At 35.7% G+C, this 26902-nt stretch overlaps 1 protein-coding gene across 2 annotated transcripts in view; it reads left to right on the top strand.

Annotated features, from left to right (window-relative positions):
- ACSF3 (acyl-CoA synthetase family member 3) overlaps positions 1–26902 on the top strand; it is a 233076-nt gene that overhangs the window by 64923 nt on the left and 141251 nt on the right. For both annotated transcript variants that reach the window (XM_074286183.1, XM_074286182.1), the window contains exons 4-5: positions 6404–6558; positions 11039–11184. In XM_074286183.1, the coding sequence (XP_074142284.1) occupies positions 6404–6558; positions 11039–11184 (301 nt within the window). The remainder of the gene's footprint in view (positions 1–6403; positions 6559–11038; positions 11185–26902) is intronic.

The following is a 26902-nucleotide window of genomic DNA, read 5'->3' as shown; positions in this document are numbered from 1 at the left end:
TGTTTGCTTTTTAATTACCTGTCATTCCTACAGCTATGTAACTGTATCACTTAAGTATAGTGTAACTGGGAACATATACTCCTCCCCAGAGAAATGAGATTTTAGTTAATAAGTGCGTTTAAGTTTAGAAGGGGATGCTGCCATTTATATGAGGACCTATGGGAGTGATTTGCTTTTTTTTTTTTTTTTTTTTTTTTCCTGATATTGTACTGAAAACCATAACTTACTAAGAATAACCCTTGAAGTCTCCAGGTGAGTTCAAGAGCATGTTAGACCTTGGCTCTTCCAGTGTTCATTGGCCATACAATCTCTTGCACGTGATTGATGTATCTTAAATACAAAATCCAAACCTAAAAATAAAAACCCTCTCACAGTATTATTGGATGACCAGAAATCTGTTGTTGCATTTAGCTGTTTTTAGAGCCCCTGGGCTTCAGCATGTTATCCAGCCAAAGAGAACAAAATAATAAAAACAGAATGATGGGTTATCGATATTCTGCACTTGTGATTGATGAGTTGACAGTGACAGGCAGGAGAATAGACCAGGAGAGATAAATTATGTTGCTCTAAATCAGGAAAGCCAGTAGTGATGTCCTCCTCTGAAAAGCAAAATCTGGCAGTTTATTAGATTATCCAAAGTCCAGGATCAATTAATTGCCTCAGGTAATTCCACTCCTTGATTTCTTTGGATTGGAGGCATTTTATTGAGAGGAAAAAAATTTCTAGTGGCTTGGGCCCTGAGTCAGAGACCTGAATTCATTCTCAGTTCCTCTACTGACTGACTTACCGGATGACCCTGGGAAAATTATTCAACTTTGATATCTGCCCATTGCCTGTCTTGCAGCAGTCTTATGTGCAGACATGGGAGATAATGTAAAGCAAAGTTTAATGCTCTTCCTTGTGAAATGCAAAACAAAGACAAGATACTGTAGGATCTTTTATATTAAACTAGTGTCAACAGCAAGACTAACACTCATGAAACAAGACTCATCTTTGGGTCAGGCTTTTATTGCATCTGCAAGCCTTGGTCAGAAAATAAGTTTATAAATTTAATTACTGTCGTATTGTAGTACAGTACCCACAATGCATCTGTTAATAGTTTAAATATTCCTTCCAGTGATGCACACCATAACTCACCCATCCTGTGTGACACACAAGTCTCTTTCCATCCTCCACTCAGCTGTCAATGATCTTCTAAAGGGCAGGTTTGACCATGACATATACACACTCTGCTCTACTCAGTAAACTCTAGTATTCCCTAACATCTTGAAGATAAAATATTAAATCCTCTGGCATTCCAAGTCCTAACCTTTCCAATCTTCTTAAACCCTCACCCCTTCACTTTACACCTTAACCCACTTCCAAATAAATGCTCATGTACTCTGTAATCTAATGATATGTTCTTGCTTTTCCTTGTACAATATTTATCTCCTAACTCTGGAATTCTTTTGTTATATGTCTCCTGTCTTGTCTGTTTTTCCTTTGAGTCTTAACTAAAAAACCACCTTCTTATAAGAAGCCTTTCCTGATTTCCCTTAACACTAGACCTTTCCCTAATTTATCCTGTCTATAGTTTGTTTGTTCATAGTAGTTTGTGAATCTTGTAAACATCTTAAGGGCAGGATTTGTCTTCTTTTTTTTTTTTGTATCCCTAGCACTTAGCATAATGCCTGATATATAGTAGATTCTTAAAAATGTTTATTAATTGACTGACTGATTCATATTCTTCCATAAATTTGCTACAGGAGAGTCTGCTGAGGAACCTGTGCTCAGGAGTCTTTCTTGTATTCTCTTGAAAGTTGTGAGGCTACAGATGGAGGACACAGATTGTCCATATGATGTAGTCATTCTGTTGGTAGCTTAGAATTTTGTTAAGCCTTTGGAACTTGGAGTCCTGATCCATCTTTAGTTAAAAATGGCTATTTCCCTAGATACTTTGAAATGTGGTTATTAATTAAAATTCCATTTCTTTAGTACTGGTGAAGTAAAAGCTGGGGTTCTATTTTTATGCTTAAAAATATCCAGGATTAGTGATTTCAACCTTGAAAGTGCTCCCTTTCCTTGCAGATCATGGCCCCTAGATGGCCTTTGAGTGTAGCTGTGCCAAAAAAAAAAATTAAAAAAAAATACATTTCCATGGAGCCAGAATGGAAAGTAGCCTTTTAAATCAGGAAGACAGAAAGACAAAAAGATCTCTTCCAGCTCTTTCAAAGAGAATTCACAAGGAATCTCTAAGGAGAGGATTCATTTGCAAAGGGGGGGGGGGGCATGTTTTTTTGCAGAAATTTGTCAGCTCCTTGACCTTTTGGAAGAGATCTTCAGACAATTGAAGTTGTATGTGAATTGTTTAAGAGAAAGGTAGCATCATGGATGTTTCTTACTTGGTGGTCATTAGAAAATTTATGCCAAGTCACAAGAAATTTTTGTTTCTGTTAGGGGATTATATTTTTTAAATAGTAAGACATTATTTAAAAACTTGTGGTGCGGTTTCTTAAAAGTACTTTGTAAATCTATTTCTGAATAAACCCCAGATGAATGGAAAACATATGATTTGGCTCTAGAGATTGTTGCCAGCTAAGAATGTTTTTTATATTGTGAACTCCTTGAGGGCAGGGACTGACTTTTGCCTTTTTTGTGTGCCCTGAACTTAGCAAAGAGCCTGGCACATTGTAGGTATTTAATAAGTGTTTATTGAAATTGGCTGATTAAAAAATGTTTGCCATCTTATGATTTGACCTAATCTTTTCCCTTTGTTTCTGTCAACAAGGATTGTTGTGGCAGCAGGGGATAGTAGAAAAAATATGTAATTTGGTGTTCGGCTATCTGGCTTCAAAACCTTGCTCTGATGGTTACTTATGGTGAGATTGTAGGCCAATCAGTTAATCTCTTGGAGCTTTGCTGTCTTCATCTGTAAAACTCAGATAATAACACTTCTTATATTCCCTATTGCACAGGATTGTTTTAGGAAGGCACTTTTAAAATATTGGAATTATTCTTTTGACTACTGTTGTTGTTGTCATTATTATTGATTATTTAATGCCAAATGAACTTTCATCAAGAAGGTGGGGGCTTCACTAAAGTAGAAAGTAATGAAACTGAGCCAGGAAGCAGGATTGAGGGGAAAGTAGTAGAATAATTGGCCAACAGTGACAGCATGAAAGAGAATCTATTCTTCACCTTTGATAAATTTACATTTTGGCTTCTCTTCCCCCCCCCCCCCCCCATATCCTCATGTTCTGCCCTATCTGCTCTATCTCTATCTGAGAAGGTGGTGGTAGGGGATGTCCACTGTGGACTGAGGTGGGCATTGGGAAGAAAAAGGTAAAAAAAAAAAAAAAATCAATCCCTCCTCAAAAAAGTTAGACATTAGGGATACCAAAAACGGTGAAAACAGCTCCTGCTTTTGAAGAGCTCATAGTCAAATGGATAAACTCTGGATCCTCTCATCTCTACCTATTGATTTACCCATGATCCTTGAAGTTATTGAAGATGAATTGATTGAAGGGAAACAAACAAAGCTTTTGTCTACATTTTTTTTATATTACTGATCTGCTTTATTAAACCTTTCCAGAGGAGAGCTGACTTCTGCTGCTTGTAGGTCAAATATCAAATCCCACTCACTCTTTGCTTTTTATTCTCAGTTACATCTTTGTTTTTTTGTGTTTCCTGCTGAAAAGCATGCTCCCCTGAAGCAGGTCAGGTCAGAGGAGGTCCCCTGGTCTGGATCAAAGGTCATTCAGAGTGGGAGCCACCAATTACTTTCATTGGTCTCATTTCTGATTTCTGCTGATCCCATAGCTGATGCCTTCCTTTCCTTTTCCTCCCTGCATGGGAGACATCCAGAGGAAAAATATTCCCTATCATAATTCAGTGCATGATCTATGGCACCATTTAAGCCTGTGCCTTTTTTGCATCCTCTTTACCAAACCTTGATGGCAGGAAACAATCCTTTGATGAGTAGAGGGAGAAAAGGAGCCAAATTTGCGAGCTCCCCCTCCCACAGGAAAAGTGCCTTTGTTAAATGTGTCTTCCTGTATTAAAGGTGACAACATTTCAAAGAGAGCTGATTGTTCTCAGGCAGTGGAACGAAAGACAAAGCAAGTGAGGGAGAGCAGGAGAAGGTGGGGGCTTCACTAAAGTAGAAAGTAATGAACGGAGCCAGGGAACAGGATTTGAGGGGAAAGTAGTAGAATAATTGGCCAACGGTGGCAGCATGAAGGAGAATCTCTTCTTCACCTTTGATAAGTTTATATTTTGGCTTTTTCCCCCTATATCTTCATGTTCTGCTCTATCTGAGAATGGGTGAACTGGTGGTAAGGGATGTGGACTGAGGTGGGCATTGGGAAGAAAAAGGTAAAAAAAAAAAAAATCAATCCTCCCTCAAAAAAAGCTAGAAATGGTGGTCCTTTGGGGTGGGAAAGAACTAGTTGGGTATAGAGAAGAAATTAAAAGGAGAGGTCAGTCATGTGTTTATTAAGGACAAAGTAATGATGCTGGGTTAAACTATCCAGAGTGAAAAGCTAAGTAACATCCATAATATCTTATGGGTAAAAGTGTCAGTGCTAAACAAAATTGATACTAGAATAAAAAAAGTTTAGGAACCAAGAAGGGTTTCTTTCTTTCTTTTTTTAAAAATAATAATAGCTTTTTATTTTTCAAAACACATTCAAAGATAGTTTTCAATATTCACCTTGCAAAACCTTGTGTTCCAATTTTTTCTCTCTCTTTCCCCACTTCCCCTCTCCCCTAGATAGCAAGTCATCCAACATCCAAACAATGTATAATTCTTCTAAATGTATTTACACATTTATCATGCTGCACAAGAAAAATCAGATCAAAAGGGGAAAAAAAAAACAAGAAAGAAAAACACAAGCAAACAAACAATAACACATCAAAAGGTGAAAATACCATGCTATGATCCACATTCAGTCTCCATAGTTCTCTCTCTGGGTGCAGATGGCTCTTTCTATCACAAGTCTATTGAAATTCCCTTGAATCATGTCATTATTTAAAAGAACCAAGTCCATCACCGTTGATCATCATATAGTCTTCTTGTTCTTATGTACAATCTTCTCCTGGTTGTACAATATTAATATATGTACAATATTCTCCTGAATTTTCTGGAATCATCCCACTAATCATTTCTTGCAGAACAATAATATTCCATAATATTCACATACCACAATTTATTCAGCCATTCTCCAGCTGATGGACATCCACTCAGTTTCCAGTTTCTGGCCACTACAAAAAGGGTTGTCACAAACATTTTTGCACATGTGGGTCCTTTTCTCTCTTTTATGATTTCTTTGGGAACTGTGGACTGAGACCTAGTAGAGACACTGCTGGATCAAAGGGCATATACAGTTTGATAGCTCTTTAGGCATAGTCAAGAACAGTTTCTTGAATTCACCAGCAAGGGAGCCCTTGTTAGTTCTTAAACTTTCTGGTTCTGTTCTTGGTTTGCTCAGCATTGACAATCTTAGCCACAATTTCTTCATCGGATTCAGTGGTCCTCAAACCATTGGACTAGGAGAAAACATGTGCTAAGAAAACTTTGATACTCTGAAGCAATCATTTGGGGATTCTTCATTTTAAATTAGTTGTGGAATAAGAGACAGAAATAGTGTTAGCTAGGAAGTCAGTCAGCCCTTTTGGTGATAGAGAATTACTTGTACTGTCCAGAAACAAAGCCTAACGAACCATAAAATGTTGATATACCTTCTAATTTCTTTAATAAGTTAGGAGATTATCAGGAAAGCACTGACTTTCTATATTCAGTCCTATCTATAATATTTTGTTATATTGATTCCAAGCTTGAATATACAGACATATACATTAACATGTATGTCAGTGTCATTGATTGTATAGGCACATGTGTATATCTCTGACAAAATGCAGGTATATATGTGTGTGTGCACATATATCATATACCTTTCTGTACATTACCATTCTTCATTCTATGTATACAGATTGCAACTGCTTTATAATATATAGATATTTCAATGAATTTTATTTTGCCTGGCTTCTGCCAAACACATATTTCTTGTCTCTTTAATCACAGCAGGATGACAGTAATGGTATTAATCTAAATAAAGTTCTGTAATGCTCTTAAAAAAAAAAAAGATTGATTTAATATGCTTTGTTGGTATTTTCCTTACAAACAACATGGACTAACCTTTGACTCTCCATAATCATCAGAGTCAAATGCTAATTATTGGTTTAGTACACATTTTGGTGATAGATAGGGTGATTATTTGGTTATTTTCAAATGAGCTATAATGTTTTGGAATATGCTTACTAGGATTTTCATGTTTAAGGAAAGATTTAAAGATGGAGAACAATGATATCTATGATTTATCTGTTTTCTTTTTGATTCAGATAATTTTCTTTCTTTTCTTGCTAGGTTTGGGAAAAATTTCTAAGTTCTGAAAAGCCACGGATCAATGTTTTCATGGCAGTGCCTACCATTTATTCCAAATTGATGGATTATTATGATAAACATTTTACCCAGCCTCATGTCCAGGATTTTATACATGCTGTCTGTAAAGAGAAAATCAGGTAACTGAAGAACCCAAATATAAACTGAATCAGCTCTGGGATCAGAAAGCTTGAGTTTGAGTTACTCTTTCAGTAAGTAACTGGAGGACCTCAGAGCAGTTGCCCAGCTTGCCCAGGTCTCAGTTTTCCTAGTTTTATATAAAATGATCTCTTAAGTAATTTTTATGTTCCTTCCATTTCTAAGTACTCTGATTCTCTGAGGCTATAGTTTGTTCCTGAGAATATTAGTTCTATTCTATGTTAAGAGATTTTACTTCCCATTTAACTTAAATATGGCATATGGAGTACTCAGAAAATTGCCCTTTGGTTCAAAGTCATGCCATTCAAAAACTGTAGTTCATGAGTCCCAATCAGTGTGTTTACTTTTATCAGCTAGTCAAGAGACACTAATTTAAAACAAAGGACATTTAATCAAAGCATATAGAAAGTTAATTTAAAGACAAGATTCCTACATGCCAAAATGGGATGTCTTTTCCCACTACTGCATTACTAGTCAATCAATAAACATTTATTTAGTGCATATTGGGTTGTCAAGCACTGTGCAAAGAACTTGAAATATAAAAAGATGCAAAAGATAGTCTGTGATCCCCAAAGCTCACATTCTAATAAAGGAGACAAGAAGTCAACAAATTATATATTTGTATATATACATTTATATACACATACATGTACACATATATGTATAAACAGGAAAGCATTGGAATTAAAGGGGGTTGGGATAGTCTTCCTATAAAAGGCGGGAGTTTAGCTAGGATTTGAAGGGAGCCAGGGAAAGTAGTAGACCGAAATGGAGAGAGAATTCTAGGCTTGGGGGATAGCCAGACAAAATTTTCAGAACTGAGAGATAGTGTCTAGGTCATAGAAAAGCTGCAAGGTCAGTATAGCAAAGAGGAAGATATAAGAAAGATAAGAGGAAATTAGACTATGAAAGGCTTTGAATGACAAACTGAGAATTTTGTATTTGATTGTAGAGGTGATTGGATTGGAGTTTATGACATGATCAAACCTATTCTGTAGGAAAATTGGCCAAATGTAGAATGGATTGAATTGGAGAAACTTGGGACAGGCTGCTCACCAGCAGTAATTACAATAGTCTAACCATGAAGTGATAACGACCTGCACGGGGCTGGGGTGAGGGTGGGGTGAGGGTGGGGGTGGGGGAGTATCAGAGGAGTCCAGGAGTTGTATCTGCATTACTTTCACCAGCTGGCCAAGAGACATTAATTTAAAATAAAAGACATCTAATCAAACCATATAAGGGGAAGGTTGACAAACCTTGGAAACAATTTAAATGTGTGTGTTGGGGGGGGTGAGAGATAGTGAGGAGTCCAAGGTGACCTTAGATGGTGAGTGTGAGGGAATGGCAGGATGGTTTTATCCTCTACAGCAATAGGGAAGGTAGGAGAAGGGGAGGGTTTAGGGGAAAACATAGTAAGTTCTATCTTTGATGTGTTGAGTTTTAAGATGTCTATTGGACGTTGGGTTTGAGATGTCTAAAAGGCAGTTGGATATGTGAAACTGGAGGTCACCAGAGAGATAAGAATGGTGATTAAATCCATGGCAGCTGACGAGATCACCAATTGAAGTAGCATAAAGAGAGAAGAAAAGAGGGTCTAGGGTAGAACTCTGCAGGACACCTACAGTTAGGGCACTAGTGTCTGCGAGTTGGAGGAGATGCATTCAGAGAGCACAAATGACCAGATAACATACATGGAGAGCATATATGTAGGGAATATCTGTGACCAGGTCATATTCATCAAGGAATTCATGCATGGTCCAAACAACTCTTAATTTCATTATTCTATGATTTCTCTGCTCCCCTATGATGATATCATTATGCTATTTGCTGCTATTTTCTACTAAAAGTCACATCTCTTTTCTGAATGTGTTGCCTCTTTTACCTCTTACTTCAGTGTCCTAATTGTAGCCAAGCTTTTTCTTTTTTTACTGCCATCTCCTGGGTTTTGCCTTTTCATGGTCAGATGCTGGCTATCCCATCTCCCATCTGCTAAGGTATAGGGACTATACCAGACCATGCAGGCTAACAGACCTTTAGTCCATAAGATAGGATACAAATCACCATACTCAGCTAAGGTTGACTGGTCAAATGCCAGCCAGTGTGCCCTCAAGCTAAGACTGAATCTATTCTTTTGACTGTGTCTGATGATTTCTTAAAGTTTAATTTCCTGATGAATTATCTGAATTAAGGTTAGCAATTTTTCATAAGTCCTGTTTAATGTTCTAAAAAAAAATCTACATCAAGGGGCTTTGCTAAAGAGAACCTTTTTTCCCCTTTCTGATACTCTCCAGTTTAAAAAGCAAATGAATGTAAGCAAGGATAAAAAATAAGCAAAGAAACCTGCCTTAATTATGAGACTCTGCCCATGAAAAACTTCTTCAGTTTTGTGCTTCTGTATTGCCAGTTGAAAATCTTAAAAAACAATTTTAAAAATTAATTTTGTGGAAAGTTATGAGGAAGTTGATTGAATTAGTAAAGAAGAGTGGTAACTTAGTTTATCCATCCTTTCTTTTCTTGGCCCATCATTGGCACTAAATCTGTTTTAGTTGTTATCCTTTTCACCCATGTACTTAATTGATTTGCTAGTTCTAGTTTCAGTTTGTTTCTACATGAATCCAACCTTGGCTTCTATATTTTCCTTTTCTTTTTCTGCTGTTCAACCTTTCTGTCTCCCTTCTGGCCTAACATTCTATCTCCTATGACAACTTTAAATTGCTGTACCAATGATGAGAGTCAGTATGGTGTAATGGAAAGGGGAAGGGAATGAGCATTTATTAAGTACTAAATATGTTCCAAGCATTAGAAATATTATCTCATTGATCCTTGGGAGGAAGATGCTATTATTTCCCCCATTTTATTGATGAGGTAATAACTGAGGCAAAAAAGGTCAAGTGCTTGCTCAGAGTCACACAACTATTTAGTGTCTGAGGCCATTCTGGAATTCAAGTTTTTCTGCCTCCAGGTTCAGTTCTCTATCCACTGAATCAGGGAAGGCCTTCAATCCTGATTATCCATAAGACTATACAGAGTGACCTCTGGGCATTTGACCACAAATGCTACTGGGCATCATCCCTCTGAGCCTCTCTAAAATGGTTCTCATCCTTAAAATGGGGATAATAGTACTTACAGCACTTGTCTCACAGGGCTCTTACAAGACTCCAGTGAGATACTGTATTCAACTGTTATTATAAATGTTGTTATAATCATCCTTTTCCCTCTCCTCTTATATCACTTCCAGATCAAAGTAGTTTATAGGAACCTTATGTTATGTTTACTGCTTAAGGACTGCTCTGTATGTGGAATTTTATATGTCTGATATGGAGCAAATTTGGGGTAAGGAGGTAGAAAAAATGGAGTCTTTTTAAATGCAGTAATAAGATTTTTGAAAATCTAAACGTCTGGAAGTGCACAAGGCATAACTTGGGCATACTTAAATTTTAAGCACATTTACATACATATCTGTATTCTCCTTCATCTAATTTAATTGATGATCTTAGAAAAGCCAGGGTAATAGATTGATTAGCTTGATCCTCATTTTAACAGTTAAATTTGGAACTGGACAAAAGAAATCCATTAGACTTTGCTCCTATTTTCCTATTTCTTTGCTCTTTATTTTGTATAGATTTTTCAGTGAAAATAAGAGTCCCTGTTTCTGACATTCCCTGTTGCTTATCATTTGCTCTCTTTTGTGACACACTGGCATTGTATGGCTATTGATAGAGATGTCACATTTCCTGTGCTAGAGATTTGAATGGGGAATAGGTATCAAGGCCTACTGAAATCTGAATAACCATAGATAGAAATCAGGTCAGAGGAAGGGAAAGAAATAAATGTGATACTGAAATATACTCTAAAACCTCACTAATTTATACTAGTTGGAAAAAGCCAATCAGAATTATAGATTTTATTTAAGAAAATGCAGTACTTAACTACTTGCAAGTTTCAGCAGTCACTAAAACAAATAGCTAAATAAGCATTCTTTAGTAGAGTTTCTGTTGGACCTACTTTAAAGAATTAAGATTGAGAATCAGGAATGATTTGTAGTTAGTATATTTAAGGAATTGTTTGTAATTAGCACGCTTGAGGAATCGTTTGTAATTAGTACATGCAAATGGGTACTCCTGAAAATAATTTGCTCTTATGAGCTGGCTAAACAGGCCCCTTTCCTTCTTGTTTACACTCTTATAATCTGCAGAATAAAGCTTTTAAACACACACACACACACACACACACACACACACACACACACACACACACACACCAAGGTAAACTCCAGGCTAACCTGCAAGTATGATCGATCATGAATTTTAAAATAGTGAGGTCCAAATTAACAATCCCCTGTGTGTTTTTGTTGGAAGGAATTGTTGATTCTTTAAAATATTGAACATATTTTAGTGAAGAGTACCAAGATCTGTTAGGATTTAAGTAATTTTCCTTTCCTCTTTGGTTCTCATTCCTTAGGTTAATGGTGTCGGGATCTGCTGCCCTACCGGTACCCGTCCTACAGAGGTGGAAGAATCTTACGGGGCACACTTTGCTAGAGAGATATGGAATGACAGAGATTGGAATGGCACTGTCTAACCCCCTGAAGGGTACTCGTGTCCCAGGTATGATCACTTTGAAACCAGAGAGGGCTCTTTCCATTTGATTTTCTATTCTCTTCTTTATGTGATATGGAACTTTCATGAAATCAGGACTAATAATGTGTTCTAGCTATTTTAGACAGGGCTTTAAGTAAAAGTAACCCATGGCAAGATGGCAGACCTGCCAGCCAAGGTTCTGATTGCAATTCTCCCAGAAGTCCAAGCTTTGTGTTGCCATGACACCAGAGGAGAAATAAGCCATCTGTCAAACACTCTTGCTCTACTTCTTTTTCCCTGGGTGTCTGTAGTTATAATATTGATGATTGGGTGGAGATATGCTCCTTGTGGTTTTTCTGTGCTTCTAGGATAGAATAAAGGAATGGAGAAATTAGTGGCTGTCACAGCAATTCTAAGATGCATATGTCCTGGTAACCCTGGAAGAAGTTTCACTCTCTTGGTTTGGATCATATGACAGTGGTGAACCTTACATCTTCACTGGAATTCTAGCTGCTACTCTCCTGAATAATAAATCAGTAGCAGCAGCATTATGATAGTTGTAATAAGTCCAGGAGGCAATATTTCTCTTGCTATTAAACCACCTGTACCTCATCTGGATCTTTTATTTTTTTCTCTATGTTATTTCATATTTGTATATTCTTTTCACTGCTTTCCTTGACCTATAAATTCTGAGCTACAGAGGTTTGGACTAAATCTGGAAACCAAGAAACAGCCTTAATTTGTTCTCTCTGGGCCGTTGTGAATGGCTGGGTCATAGCTCTTGTGGATTCCTGCTTTTATCTTTTAGAATTCTAATCCTAGATATAGTCAAATTGCATTAGTTTTTTAATCTATATCTTTTTCATGTGCCTAAAGTCTTAGATGTTGAGTCTTAATATAATCAAGTTGCTTATACTAATGATATATTCCTGTTCCTTACTGGTTAGAGTCTCTTGAACTCTTGTTTGTAGATTTATGCAAACTAACCAATAAGAAGCTCCTTTTCACTTTTTCATTTAACCACAGAGTCCTCCCACTTATCCTCTAGATATAGTTGTAAAACTAGTTAAGATTATGACAAGTTAATAGTTAGACCATTGTCATAATCTAGAGTTCATCATTGGAAGATTGCATTTAAAGAGAGTTTACTCCTTCCATTCCAGAAGTTTAATTATGTTACTTTCATAGTTTATAAACTAAAAACATAGTATACATCATTGTGTTGCCTGATTACCTAAAAATGCTGCATATATAGCATTGCATCAACTGTTGACTAATTTGCTAAAAACACAGTATGTTGTTGTTGTTCTTCTTAACTTGTGTTGACTGCTGTCTAGTTCTTTTGTTTAAAGAGCTTTGTGTTGGAAGGCAAGAAGCACTGTGGCCTTGCAGATAGATGGCTAAATTGGGAGTTAGTTAGACCTAGATTCAAACTTGATGCTCCAGATACTTAAGACTAGAAATTACAGAAGAATTATCATGCTAGGAGCTGACTACACTGACCAAAAATGTTATAAGAATTTTCTGGATTTCTTTGCCCAAGAAAGATTGGACAAAACAATTAAAAAGAACTTTTACCTTTTTGGGAAAAAAAAAATCCCTTTTGAAATCTTTCTACCAATAATATTTTAAAAAGACATTCAATGGAAAATATTAGATGCTCTGCTAAGTCCTGTAAATGTAAATGTTTTTCTTAAGTGTTTTACAAGGGACAGTTCAGTGATAGAATAATTTCAAGGAGAATGGTAATAAAAATAAAAGCAACAAAACTTTGTAGAGAGAGAAAGAGACGGAGACAGACAGACATTTTCATTCTGAGGATTATTACCTCCTCAGTCCCACAGTCTCTGGGAACATCAGAACAAAGTTAAATTAGAAAAAAATTTTAAGAGGTGGTCCTTGCATTTAATTCTGTAGGAATGGAACACATTTATTTTCCTAAGAAAACTATACTCAGCACCTTTCTAATACATAGTCTTCAACTGTTCCAGGTCTTTATGGACTTTGCCAGTATGAAAATCCTTTGTAGTTAATAAGAGCTCAGAAGAATGTGAGACCATGCTATATTCCTTGGAAAGAAGGGAGGTCATCTGAAAAAGGGAGCTATATATTAAAATATTTTAAATGCTCTAATAAGTTATTTGTCTTTGTGTAAATGTTTTTCTTAAGTATTTTCACAGGGGTCAGTTCAGTGATAGAATAATTTCAAGAAGAAGATACATAAAAACTTTGCAGAGAGAGAGAGATTGATTTTCTGAGAACTATTACCTCCTCAGTCCCACAATCTCTGGGAATATCAGATCAAGGTTGATTTGGACAGTTTCTTTAAGAGGTGGTCCTTGCATTTAATTCTACAGGAATGGAGCACATTTGTATTCCTAAGAAAAATTATACTCAACATCTTTCTAGTACATAGTCCTCAACTGTTCCAGGTCCCTCATTCCTTGGAAAGAAGGGAGGTCATCTGAAAAAGTGAGAACTATATATTAAAAAATTTCAAATTAGAGTCATTATCTGACTATTCTCATAGAAATATGGTAGATACTGGATTAATTTACCACTTCCTTCTCCAGCTCATTTGATGGTGAATGATGGTGATGAGGAGGAAACTGAGGCAAACAGCGTTAAATGACTTGTCTAGGATCACACAGCTAGTGTCTGACACCAGATCTTAATTCACAAAGATGGCTTTTGTTCACCTCAGTCCTGACACTCTATTCACCCTAGCTGTCCCTCTCAGTTTCATATAGAGACATCTATGATAGTAATAGGAAACCATTACTTTATTTATATACATATACTTATATGTGTATATAAAAATACATATATATTTTCATTAAATATTTCCCAATTACATGTAAAAAAATTTTAACATTCGTTTTAAAAAATTTTGTATTCCAAATTTCCCTCCCTTCTCTTCTTCTACCTCTTGAGAAGGTAAACAATACAATATTGTTTGTACATGTGAAATCATATGAAGCATATTTCCATATTAACCATGTTGCAAAAGAAACCACACACACACACACACCACCACCAACAACAACAACAATAACAACAAGAAACATTGTTTTAAAATTTTTTTTAAGGTATAGTGCCATTACTTTGTCACAGTAATTCAGCTTACTTCAACATTTCTCTAACAGTTAGCATGTGGCTACAGTTGTTGGTATCATGGAAGAGGAACCATGAAGCAATAAAACAAATACAACATAATACAATACATATTTATGAAGTATCTGCAGAACTCTGTTAGTGTGATACAAAGTTTAGAATATTAGACACATTCCCAAGAATTACGAAACAGAGTGCTCTGTGAGAGGGCTTCGGGGAAAAGAGGGAACATTCCTGGTAGCATTTGAGTTGAACCTTGATTAATTATTAGGAATTCTATGGAAGGCAGCATGATATAGTAGAAAAAGGACTAAACTGGAAGGCCTCCACCCTGGTCTCAAAATGAACTAGTCATTTCACATCTCTGAAATCTGTTTTCTCTTCTTCTCTCACTAATTCCATCTGTATCATTCTGTATACTAATGAGATCAGAATATTTTTCAATTCTTAAAGTGCTATATAATAGTTAACTATTATTATTATTATCATGTTATAATGAGACTATGATAATTGGATAGTAATATATAATCAAGTATCACTATTTAGGATCTAGATCTTGTTGGAGGTTCATTTATCCATTGGTAGTCATACAGCCATGGCGATTTATATAGTCATTGAATTTGTATAATCATTGGAACTTATGAAGCCATGGAGCTATATACATTCATTGGGATTTATATATCCATTTATACATAAGAATACTAATGATCAGATGCACAGGGTTCAGTATCATTAGTTTCTTGCTGTTGATCTTGATATTTTAGCTACTTTTTATGAGGCTCTTCATGTTTCATTTGCTTTATTTCTTGAGTAGGTACTACTTTTATCCATAATAAAAAAAAATGAGTTTTCCTTTACCAGCAGACCCTAATTCCTCACAGCCATGCCAGCTCACTTACAGAGGTGCTCATTCATAAAGATAGACCAATGAGAGGAAGAACCTTGCTCTCACCAGTAAGACAAATTCCTTATTTTGAGTGTCTGAACTCTACTTTGTTTGTCCTTTGACTGGAATGATGAAAATGGCAACGCTGAACAAATACAGCCTAGAGAATGGCTGATTTCATATTATTAAATTTGAACTTTGCCATTATGGAATTCATGATAATTTTGGACATGGACTAGACTGAAATTTACATTTTCACTCATGCAAATATTGTTGACTGATTTTCACTGTGTATCCAAAGATCATTTTTTAAAGCTAAATTAAGAGGGATATTTATCCCACATTCAAACTTTATGTTTTTATTTATATTTTATGTAATTTATTATGTATAACAAATGTATTTATGTATTATGTATTTTTCTTTTTTAAAAAATAACTTTATTGATACATTTTGCTTTTACATTACCTCCACTTCCCAACATATTATTGCCTTAAAACCATTTTTTCAGCACCAATTGGCTATAAGCATTGTATAAATCACAGATGCCACTTGCTCAATTAAAGTATGCCAGAACCTCAGCATATAACTCAATCCATCTGTTTATGTTATTGTATATAAAGTTGTCTTTCTTTTAAAACAATATTTTTACTTCTCTCATTCAGATGGTATTTCCCTATTTTTCAAGATTTATAAGGGTTTCTATTTTTTTAAGCATTTTTCTTAGTTAATCTTAATAAACAGTGCCAATTCAAATATGGTTCAGAGGTGTAAAGAGAGTTCAAAACTACTCATCATTCTCCATAACTATATGTGATTGAGAGGTGGGCCCTCTTGTCAAGGTTAACCCCCTTCATGGTTTTGAAATAGTAAATCTAATCTTTGATAAACCCCAAATCAAAGTCTTTGGGGCAAGAATTCATCATTTGAAAAAATCTCTTGGAAAACAAGAAAGTAGTTTGGCAGAAACTAAGCATAGACAAACATGGATAAATAATTTAGATATAAAAGTGTTATCATAATAAGGGAACTTAGGAAAACATACCTGTCATATTTATGGATAACGAAGGAGTTGATGACTAGATATTAAAAAGGACATCAGCTATTTTTGATTATTTGATTTATTTTTAGTCTGATTGTTGGATTACATTCCCTTCTTTAGGAAGAGCTAATCTAAACTAAGATAGACTAACATGGTCTCTTAAATCTAGATTACCTATAAATTTAGTGAATCAATAGATTAAGAAGACTTTATCATTTAGTAGCAGATAATTTTAGAATAATACATAGTAAAGTAACAATAAGATTACTCTTTTAAAAAGCTAGGTTTTCCTTTCTGTCAGAAAAGGTTTACTTTCTGGCAGCTGGAGAAAGGTTAACTAGAGGTTAAATTCCTCTTTCTAGTATTAGTGAACAAGCTCTCCCTTTTTTTTTATCTTGAGCTAGAGTCTAAATTGAATATTTTAAGGAAGATGCTAACTACTGACCAAAAGTTCCTCTCTGCCAGTACACTTTCTGGTAACAAAAAGCACCACCTGGCAGGAAAGAACTTCTGGCATAGGATTAAAGAGAAGCTAATTAGTCAGTTGAATTGCCTTGTCCATAGAATTGTAATTAAAACACATTTCTGTAATTTTTCCAATTCTCTCTTTTTTTTTTTTTTATTGTAAAAAACATTTCTGTAAATCACTCCTTGTCTTTGACCTGAGAGATTAGGTGACCTAATTTGGTATACACATGCTATCCTTGCAAATTAAATCATAGATGGCTCACTTACTTTGATCTCAGTTTCTTTTTTTAAAATTTCAGATAATCAATTTTAACAGTATGAGATAGAGAGGATTTGAGGAATTAAAACATAATTGTGTTTACATGAAATTTAAAAACTTTTGCAACAAAACTAAACAGCCAAAATTGTAAGGAAATTGGGCAAAATTTTATTGCAAGTTTCTCTGATAAAAGCCTCATTTCTAAATATGTAGAGAACTGAACCAAATTGATAAAAATAAGAGCCATTCCACAGTTAATAAATAATCAAAAAATAAGTAATTTTTGGAAGAAGAAATCAAAGTTGTCAACATGAAATCAAATGAAAAAAAATGCTCTTAAAAATAACTATTGATTAGAGAAATGTAAATGAAATAAACCAAGATGCCATCTCTCATCTCTCAGATTGGCTAAAGTGACAGAAAAGGAAGGGATGCTGGAGAGGATGTACAAAAATTGGGATACTGTTGTCCTATTGGTAGAGTAGTCCACCAAATTTCTGGAGAAAAATTTGGAACTATGCCTAAAAGACTACAAAACTTTGAATACTTTTTGACCCAGAAGAGTGGTCAAAGAAAAGGGAACACGGCTTATTTTTTTGTGATGACAAAGAATTGGAAGTCAAAGAGATGCCCATCAATTGGTGAATGACTGAATAAACTGTGGTATATAATTGTGATGGAATATTATATTGTTATTAAAAAATGGTGAGTAGAATGCCTTCAGAAAAAGCTGGAAAGACCTATATGAACACCAGATACAAAGTGAAGTTAACAGAACTAAGAGAACATTGTACACAATAATAACTATATTGTAAAGCTGATCAACTGTGAATTAATTTAGCCATTCTCATCAATACAACTAAGACAATTCCAAAGGATTCGTGATGAAAAATGATGTCCAGACAAAGAATTGACAGAGTCTAACTGTAGATCAAAGTATATTCTTTTTCACTTTATTTTTATTTTTTTATTTTGTTTATGCCTTCTTTTATAACATGGCTAATATCAAAGTAGGCTCTATGTATGTTGTTCATGTTCAACTCTTAATGACCCCATTTGGGTGGACTGATTTGCCATGTCAATGAGGAAACTGAGCAAAACAGGGTTAGCTGGTAACTTACCTAGAATCACACAGTAAGTATCAGTCTGGATTTAAACTCAGGTCTTCCTGGTTCCAGACCTGGTGCTCTATTCACTGCTTCATTTAGCTGCTTCCATGTATAATCAATATCAAACTGCTTACCTCTCGAAAAGTGCAAGAAGAAGAGAGAGAACTTGTAAATCAATTTTTTTAAATGTTATTTTTTTACATGTAATTGGGAAATATTTAATGATAAAAAGATAATTCAACATTCTCCCTCCCAACCCAAAAAACTCCCAAAGATTAGGAATGATTCTAGCCAGAAGGGTGGAGCCTTTGATTACAAGAATGAAATGGGGCCAGAGGCCAAGCATAAGGGCATGAAGAGGTCCCAGGTTCAGGATGAAGGGCCTGATCTGTGCTAGGAGCAGGCACAGGTGCTAATGGTCAGTTCTTTTGCTCATATGTCAGAACTGAGCTGCAGATCTAGTGCAGATTGTGTAGGAGACTTGTATCTAGTGTGGTGGACTAAGACAAAGAGTAGTCACGCAGCTGAGGTTATATAGTAGGCAAAGAACAAGAATGGAAAGAGGCAACAATTTGTCACAGACCCTTATACAAATTCTTAGATTCATTCTTTCACTCAGTCTGAAGCTTATAGATGAATACCCAGAGAGCTCAGACTAAGGGGGAGGCTATAGTTCTGTTATTACAATCTTCTAACTAGCTAATAATGCTGCTGATCCTTTCTTATAGAACAATAATATTCTATAACATTCATATACCATAACTTATTCAACTGTTCCCCATTTATGGGGAACTCAGTTTCTAGTTTTTTGCCACTACAAAAAGGGCTGCCAAACAAACATTTTTGCACATGTAGTTCCTTTTCCCTTTTATTTGATCTCTTTGAAATATAGATGCAGCAGAGACTGTTGGAGAGCCATAATTTTCTTCTTCTTCTTTTTTTTTGAGCCACAAATTTTTTTAAAGGATAAAGCCCTATTACTAGGTAGATATTTTTCTTTTTTCTTTTTAGTTTTTTAAAAATTTGTTTTAATTTTTTTACCACATGGATTTTAAAGTGAATTTTATCAAATATACAAAGAATTATAAGTTCTAATATTATATAATCTGTTTAAAATAGTAGGAAAAGGAGTCCTACCAAATTCCTCCAAAAATACAAGTGTGATCTTAATACTTAGACCAGGGAGAATCAGAACAGAGAAGGAGCACAATAGCACTTATCTCATAGTTATTATGAACACATGTGAAAACATATGTAAAACATTGCAAATCTTGAAATATTATGTAAACACTAGCTGTCATTATCATCTAAGTTTCTTCTGTGTATTATTCCTTTTTTCATCCTAGAAAGCCAAATTTATAACAGTTTTTTTTAAGTGAAAAAGAGGAACGACAGAAAAATTCAGGAAATCCAATTAATTCATCCAAAAAAAAAATCTGATAAACCAGTAGTGTTCCATAACCATGGACAGTACTGCCCTCCCTTCTCACATATTCTCCTTTTCAAAGGTGTGGGGGTAGGTATCTTGTCATATCTCCTTTTGGAGGCTGAGCTTGTAATTTTGTGACATTTTTTTATTGTTTTGTGGAGATTTTTTCTCATTCTAATTGTTGTAGTCATTATTGTTTTACTGGCTCTGCTTCCTTCACTTTGAATCAGTTCATTTAATTCTTTCATAGTTTGCCAAATTCATCATATTTGTTGTCATCGTACAGCACAGTATTATTCCTTTACATTCGTGTACCACAGTAAATTAATTGGCTAAATAAAATAAATAAATTGGTTAAATCAAGCCATTCTCCATCTGATGGTCATCTACCTTGTTTCCAATTCTTTGCTGGCACCAAAAAAAAAAAAAAAAAAAAAAGTGTTGACATAAATATTTTAGTATAAATGGAGCCTTTCTTTTTTTTATCAATGATGTCTTTTGGGTCTAGGGAATCTCTGGATCAAAGGATATATAGAAATTTTGGTCACTTTATTTGTTTCTAGAATGGTTGTACTCATTCATAGATTCACCCACAATGCATGTTTCAGTCCACAACTCTTCCAACAATAAGTATTCTTATCTTTTCTCATCTTTTCCAATTTGCTGGATGTGAAGTGAAACTTCAGGGTCATTTTGACTTATGTTTTGCTTATTGATGATTTGGATTATTCTTTTGTATGATTATAAATAGTTTGCAATTCTTCTTTTGAGAATTATTTGTTTATATCCCTTGACCACTTATCTGATGGGAAATGGAATTTGGCCCTAGTGTATATTTCTGTTAGTCATATATCATAGATGTTAAACCCTTATCCCAGAAAATGATACAAATTTTTTTTTCCCAGTCAGTTGCTTCTCAAAAAGTAAAACCTTGCACAAGTAATATGAGATTTCCTCTACAGTCACAAATCTAGCATCTATCACGGTATCCTTTGCTTATGAGGCCACACTGAATTGTTCACATTTCTCTCACTCCCTTCTTGGACAAGTGCCCATTATTTAGTTTGCATGGATTTACTGATTAGGAGGTCATGCTTGATGAACTTGGTTAGCTCCATTGACATGTGCTCAAAAGAATTAGGCAAAGGTGAGACCATTGTGATAATTTACTTTTACTGCCTTTCAAAGTCTAATCCATAGATACACAGTGTCAGTAGTTAAACTTTGACATGTTAAGAACTAGATGTAAACAAGAGCCAAGAAATTGGAATTAGCCATTTTAGAACAGAAAATGGGGTAGTAACAGGGTATGTAAGCACTGAACTTGTTTATTTCCATAACATCAGTTGAGTAGGGAAATATGGCCTTTGGGCAAGATTATAGTCAGGTTCACTTAGATTAACTAGCCAAGACTAAATCATAGAAGAAAGACTGTGTCACTGGCTAAACAACTGGGTTTTAGCATCATTCTACTTCAAAGAACATTTAGCTTTTTATTATTAAGTGACTGATTATCCAGATTATGGATTATTGTAGAAGCTTCTGACTCCCTTTTCTCAAGCTTTTAGTCTGTTTTACTATATGTTATTGTGTTGCCTTCAATATATGGGAAGGTACCTTGAACCAGTTCATCTCACTATCTTACAAAGTCTTCAATAAGTTTTGGTGGGGAAAGAATTTTCTGTTGGATTATTTGTGAATTTTAGCTTTCCTCATATCTAAATTGGTATATGGACCCAATTGTCAAGAGTCCATGCTTTTGTCTAGTTCATATATGGCAAGTTATAGTTTGCAGATCAAAATTGGAATACATCCATTAAGTTAGAGATTTTTAGAGTGAAAATATACTTTAAAGATTACTTATTACAGGACTTCTTATCCTTTTTTGTGTCCTGGGTTCCTTGGGCCAGCCCAGCAAAGCCTATAGACTCCTGCTCAGAATCATATTTTAGATGAAAAAAATAAAATAGGTAGGGAACCAATTAAGTTGAAATAAGAAATAAGAAACCCCTAAGTTTTTCTTTTTAACTCCATTTTTTATACAGGCAAGGAAATGGAGGCAAGAAAGGTGAATTGTCTCGCTTAGTTGGGCAGAACCTTGGGTCTCTCAATATCCAGACCAATCCTTTGTTCATTGCTCTATTCTTTTTCCCTTCTATGAAAGGATCCAACTCCCAATAATGAGAGTTCCTTAGAAAATCATTATTAAACTGAATGAAGTTTGAAAGAGCAAGACCATCAACTTCTTTTCTCACTTGACTTAGACAATCTCCTTAAGTAGCATACCCACACTTTGCTTCTTCCTTCAGTCCTGAGTTTATTGGAGTAAAAGTCCTATTGAAACACAATAATATCTGTATTGGGACAGAATATATATTAGAACATACTGTTAGAAAGATCACATTGAGGGTAGTTTATACAACCCTAGGCACCTGCAGGATATACAGAATTTGAAAAAGACGAAGAGGGTTGTGAGGGGCCTCATGGGCCATAATTATTAGAAAGGATAAGAGGCTGAGACTGAAAGGAGCAGGCACTGAGGGAAGCCAAAGAGAAAGTTCTTTATAAAAAGGGTAATTAAAGTATAGAACAGATTCCCCATGGCAAATGTGGGAGCTGCAACCTCAGGCTTACTCAAGTCAGAATTACACAGACACTTAAAGAAAGAAACCACCACTGGGGGATGAACGTTAGACAGAAGCTGAGTTCACTGGACCCAGTGATCATCCTCTGTCCCCATTATCACCTTCATTGCAAAATGATCGTTGTAACTCTCCACTAATTGAGGCAAGGCAAGTGATTATACACTTCTGGAAATGGAAAGTTTATCTGGAAAGAAATTATAGTGCAGAAATTCTTGAAATCCTAAATTACTGGCTTTAAGCATTTATCCAAGACACAAAGACAGTAAGTGGAAAACGAGGGGAAGAAATGGGGAATGTACGGCTGGCTCCTGGAATTGTGAATTAAATTCTAATTGTTTATTCTTTTACCTTAAACCACCAGAATGACAAAATTGGCCTTGCCACAAATTTCATTTCTATATTAGGTCTTTAGTTTTAAGGGAAAACATAAGATCCCATCCAAGATCCTATATTGCTTTTATTATGAGCATCTACAGAAAGAGATGGTTTTTCAGAGATACCCATCTCCAGTACTCTTATCTCTTTGTTACTGTTGATGTCATTGTCTTCTCCCTAACTTTCACTCCTAGTTTTTTAAATTTACTTTTGCCCTTCCCCCTCCCCAATATCATGAGATTTCTTGGAAGCTTGAGGGATCTAGAATCCTACTTCCTGATTACTTGGAGTCACTGCATTATTGTTTCCTCACACATTCTACTATCATCCCAATTCTTTTTTTTATTTTTATTTTTTGGACATCAGATGGCTTTTATTCTCCTTAGAATTTGCTTTTTTTTTTTTTATTAAAGCTTTTATTTTCAAAACATATACATGGATAATTTTTCAACATTAGCCCTTGTGAAACCTTGTGTTCCAATTCTCCCCCTTCCCCTACCTCCTCCCCTAGGTGGCAAGTTGTCCAATATATGTTAAACATGGTAGAAATATATATTATCTAAATTCTAACAGATTTATTCCATAATTGAAGAACAAATTTCCCTGAACTAGGCTCTTTCCTGGACTCTTCCTTTGTTTTGTAAACAAAAACAGTCCCCTCTTCCACTTCCTGAGGCTTCTAACCTCCTTTTTTTTTTTTTTTGGCTGCCTTTCCTCTGGTCAGTTAATGTGCTCTTCCCCTTGTACCTCTGCTGCTTTGTTTAGCTCATGAAGATCTAGTTAGTTATATCTTTGTCTTATATTATATAAGATCTAATGCAAGTTCTGAAGTCTTTCCCTATCAGATAAGTGATATAAATATTGTATGTATATATCCATATTATATATATGGATATCCATATTATATATATATATATACATATATATTATATATGTATATATATATATATATAATATGGATATATGGATCTAAGGTCTAAGAGACCATCTATCCATCTTCAGAGTGGAAAGTTGACCTGCCTGAAGTCACCCATGAATAAGTAACTGAGTTAGAATTCGAATCCAATGCATCTTTCTCCACATCCAGCCTTCCTCCCACATCAGAATTCTTGGATTGTTAGCACTGATGATTTCTGAAGTCCCTGAGATTATCACATAATTCTCTGAAATCTTTTTTTCAAAAAAATTCGAGGTTCTAGGGGATGAGGTTGAAAAAGGAAAAAGAAAAAAAAAAAGATGTGAAAGCAATGTTTGCTTGTATATGGTTAAAGCCCTGTTTAAAATGCCTCTGTTTTCACCAATTCTCCTTCTAATCCCCCTGGTGCTATTACTGTGAAGGGAGATGAATAATTCATGGTCCGAATGCCTCACTGGGCCTAATCACCACTTTAATTGGAGGCTTAGATCAGAGGCAGCTAATAGCTCCTACTGCGGGACTCCGTGTATTGTTGACAGTGAGCTCGCTGAGTACCTTATCGTTGGCCTGTTTCAATTCTCCCAGGACACAACCACATATAACCGCATCAAGGTCCCCAGATACCAAGGGACAGAGACCGCAGGGCCAATTAAATTTATCTGGGAAGAGCTGACAACTTTTTTAAAGAGAGGAGAACTGTTGGAAGAATAATAGTGTCACTTCTTCCTGACTGCTGCCTGGAGTTTGACACAAGGTGGGCAGGCTGCCAACATTTCTTAAGATTCATGAGCCTTGGACTAGGGTGGAAAGGAGGGAAGAAGGTGGACTGGTCTCGGCTTCAGCCCGAAATGTGCCCCATAGTGGAGGGGGCTGGGAAGGAGACTCTGGGCCTGGTTTGTGCTTACCATCTGCTTGAGGTCTGAGCCGTTAGTTACCAGTGTGAACTTTATTTTAAAATATCACAGGGCCTGTGAAACTCAAGTCATTATCTTTGCCTGGAGATTTTAATTATATTGTTGCATTTGTGATGCTATAATTAAGATTCTGTCAGCACTTTCATTATAGATCTCGTTTCTCAACGGTTTGTAACTTTTGCTTTTGGAAAGGGGGGAAAAACACCCTTTCTGAACAAAGCTGGAGAGAAGGGTGTTCAGAGCCAAGGAAGGAATTTTATGGGTGTGTCTGGTTTGTTGTGTTTAAAAAGAGAGAGAGGAAGGAAGGAAGGAAGGAAGGAAGGAAGGAAGGAAGGAAGGAAGGAAGGAAGGAAGGAAGGAAGGCAGGCAGGCAGGCAAAGAAGGAAGGAAGGAGAGAAAAAGAGAGAGAGAGGGAGGGAGGGAGGAGAGAAAGATGAAGGAAGGAAGGAAGGAGGGAGAAAGGGAAGGAAGGAAGGAAAGAAGAAAGGAAAGAAGGAAAAGAAGATTGGTGAGGGGGGAGTAGGAAAGATATGCTTTGGCCTTGGGCAAGATAATGAATGATTAGGTATAAAAGAACCCAAATGGTCAATGTCAGTAATGACAGAAGTGTCTTCAATGAAAGGAATTAGGGGCACCTGCTGTGAATGAGTATCTATACCTTGATACAACTGGGAAACTGCATTACTTCTACTCATTTCCTTTCTCGATGATAGATAAAGGGGGAAGTTGAAACAGTGGAGTCAGAAACTAATGGTGGGTTGGGACACTTTTTGTCATTTTGATTCCTTTTAGTAACAGGGTCCCATAATCAACCATCACAGCTTTGGATGCCTTTTATGTTTTGCTGGATTCATTTGGGAAGGGACGCATATATAAGGAGCATTTAGTGAACTGGGGGTAATCTCTTTAAAGAATTCTCCAAGAAAACAGAAAATATCTGTTCCATTTGGTTGGGACTAGACCCAATCTGATAACCCTATGGGTCGGCTTCTTAAGGAAGTAGAAGCACCCTTAGTACAAAACTGTTTTCACTGCTGACTCATCTGGTATGTGGGAAAAAGATGCCTTGGATTGTTTTTGATAGCTACCAAAGTTCCCCTTTGCTCCCTCGAGTGCCCTTTTCACCATAGTTCCTTTGGGCTATCAATCCAGTTAATCCAGACCTGTTAGAAGGATGTCCACTGATAAATGCTACTGAATTACCTTCTGGAGGAAATATCTCCATTTTGATATAGGTTATTGCCCTTCTTGGCCTTATACCCTCTGAGTATTTTCTACCATGGCTCAGGAAGAAAATAGATGCTCTATCAATGTTAAAGAATATACTCAGAAGAAAGCAGAAAGCAGAATGAATTTTATTTCCCAAGTAGTAGATGGGTAAAGATAGGGTAAAATTTTATATAAACCACTCAGGAGCTTCCCAGTGGAATAATTATATTCTGTTTGATAACTTGGGTTTCTCAAATTCTTTTTCTTTGACAGGTATTTCAGGTATATCTAACCCGTTCCCAAAGATAATAAATCAATTTCTGGTGTTTGATGGTTTCTCAATATTCAGGCTCATAAAGTCTCCAACAGCTTCTGCATCCTGCCTCTTTTAGACAACAAGAAAGAGACTTCTGGCTATGAAATAAATGAGTAGATACCAGCCATGTAAAATTTGTTAATAGTATCAGTGAACGTTGGACTTGAAATCTAGTAAGCTTAGCTTACCAAAGTGCTCTTCTTCATTTTAACACACAAATGTTGAGATGATAGATTGTCACAGTTTTCAGAAGCCATATCCTATAGGTTTTTTCTATCTGTTTTTTTTTCTTTTCTCAAAACATTTTCTCTGTACTATCCTGTTCATAACTGTGTCTGCCTATGGACATGTGTGTGTGTGTGTGTGTGTGTGTGTGTGTGTGTGTGTGTGTGTGTGTGTGTGTATGTGTGTATACTTTAAAAATAAAGCAGTAGACCTCAGGTACTGATGATCAAAGAGGGAAAAAAAATCAGTTCTGCTAACTTTTAATTCTATATATGTGTAATCATACATAATAATGTATGTATGGTAGAAAAATAAGAGAACATCATAGTACACCTTAACCTGAGTATATATCAGCATTATAGCACTATTATTATGGAAATAAGTATATTGCAAGTATACTTAGGAATGTGTCATTCAAAGACCATAGATAATTTTTATGGTCTTCTTTGATTCCCTGGTTGAAAATGATCTTTTCTCATATGGCTCTCATAATACTTTTTATAACTCTCTAATTCCCTAATAATATTTTTGTTGTTTACTTGTTTCAGTCATGTCTGACTCTTTGTAATCCCATTTGAGGTTTCCTGGGGCAGAGATGTGGTTTGCCCTTTCCTTTTCCAGCTCATTTTACAGATGAGGAAACTGAGGCAGTCACACCAGTAGTGAGTGTCGGAAGCCAGATTTGAACTCAGGAAGATGAGTCTTCTTGACTTCAAGCCTGGCACTCTATGCACTAAGGCACATAACAATAGCAAATGTCTTCAGCCTTCTAAATTGATGATTCTCTCTATGAGAACAGGAATTATATCTTAACTAGATTTTCTTTCTATTCTCAGCACC

Source organism: Sminthopsis crassicaudata, chromosome 2, assembly GCF_048593235.1.
Source record: "Sminthopsis crassicaudata isolate SCR6 chromosome 2, ASM4859323v1, whole genome shotgun sequence".
Classification (NCBI taxonomy): domain Eukaryota; kingdom Metazoa; phylum Chordata; class Mammalia; order Dasyuromorphia; family Dasyuridae; genus Sminthopsis; species Sminthopsis crassicaudata.
This window is presented reverse-complemented; position numbering and strand designations above follow the sequence as displayed.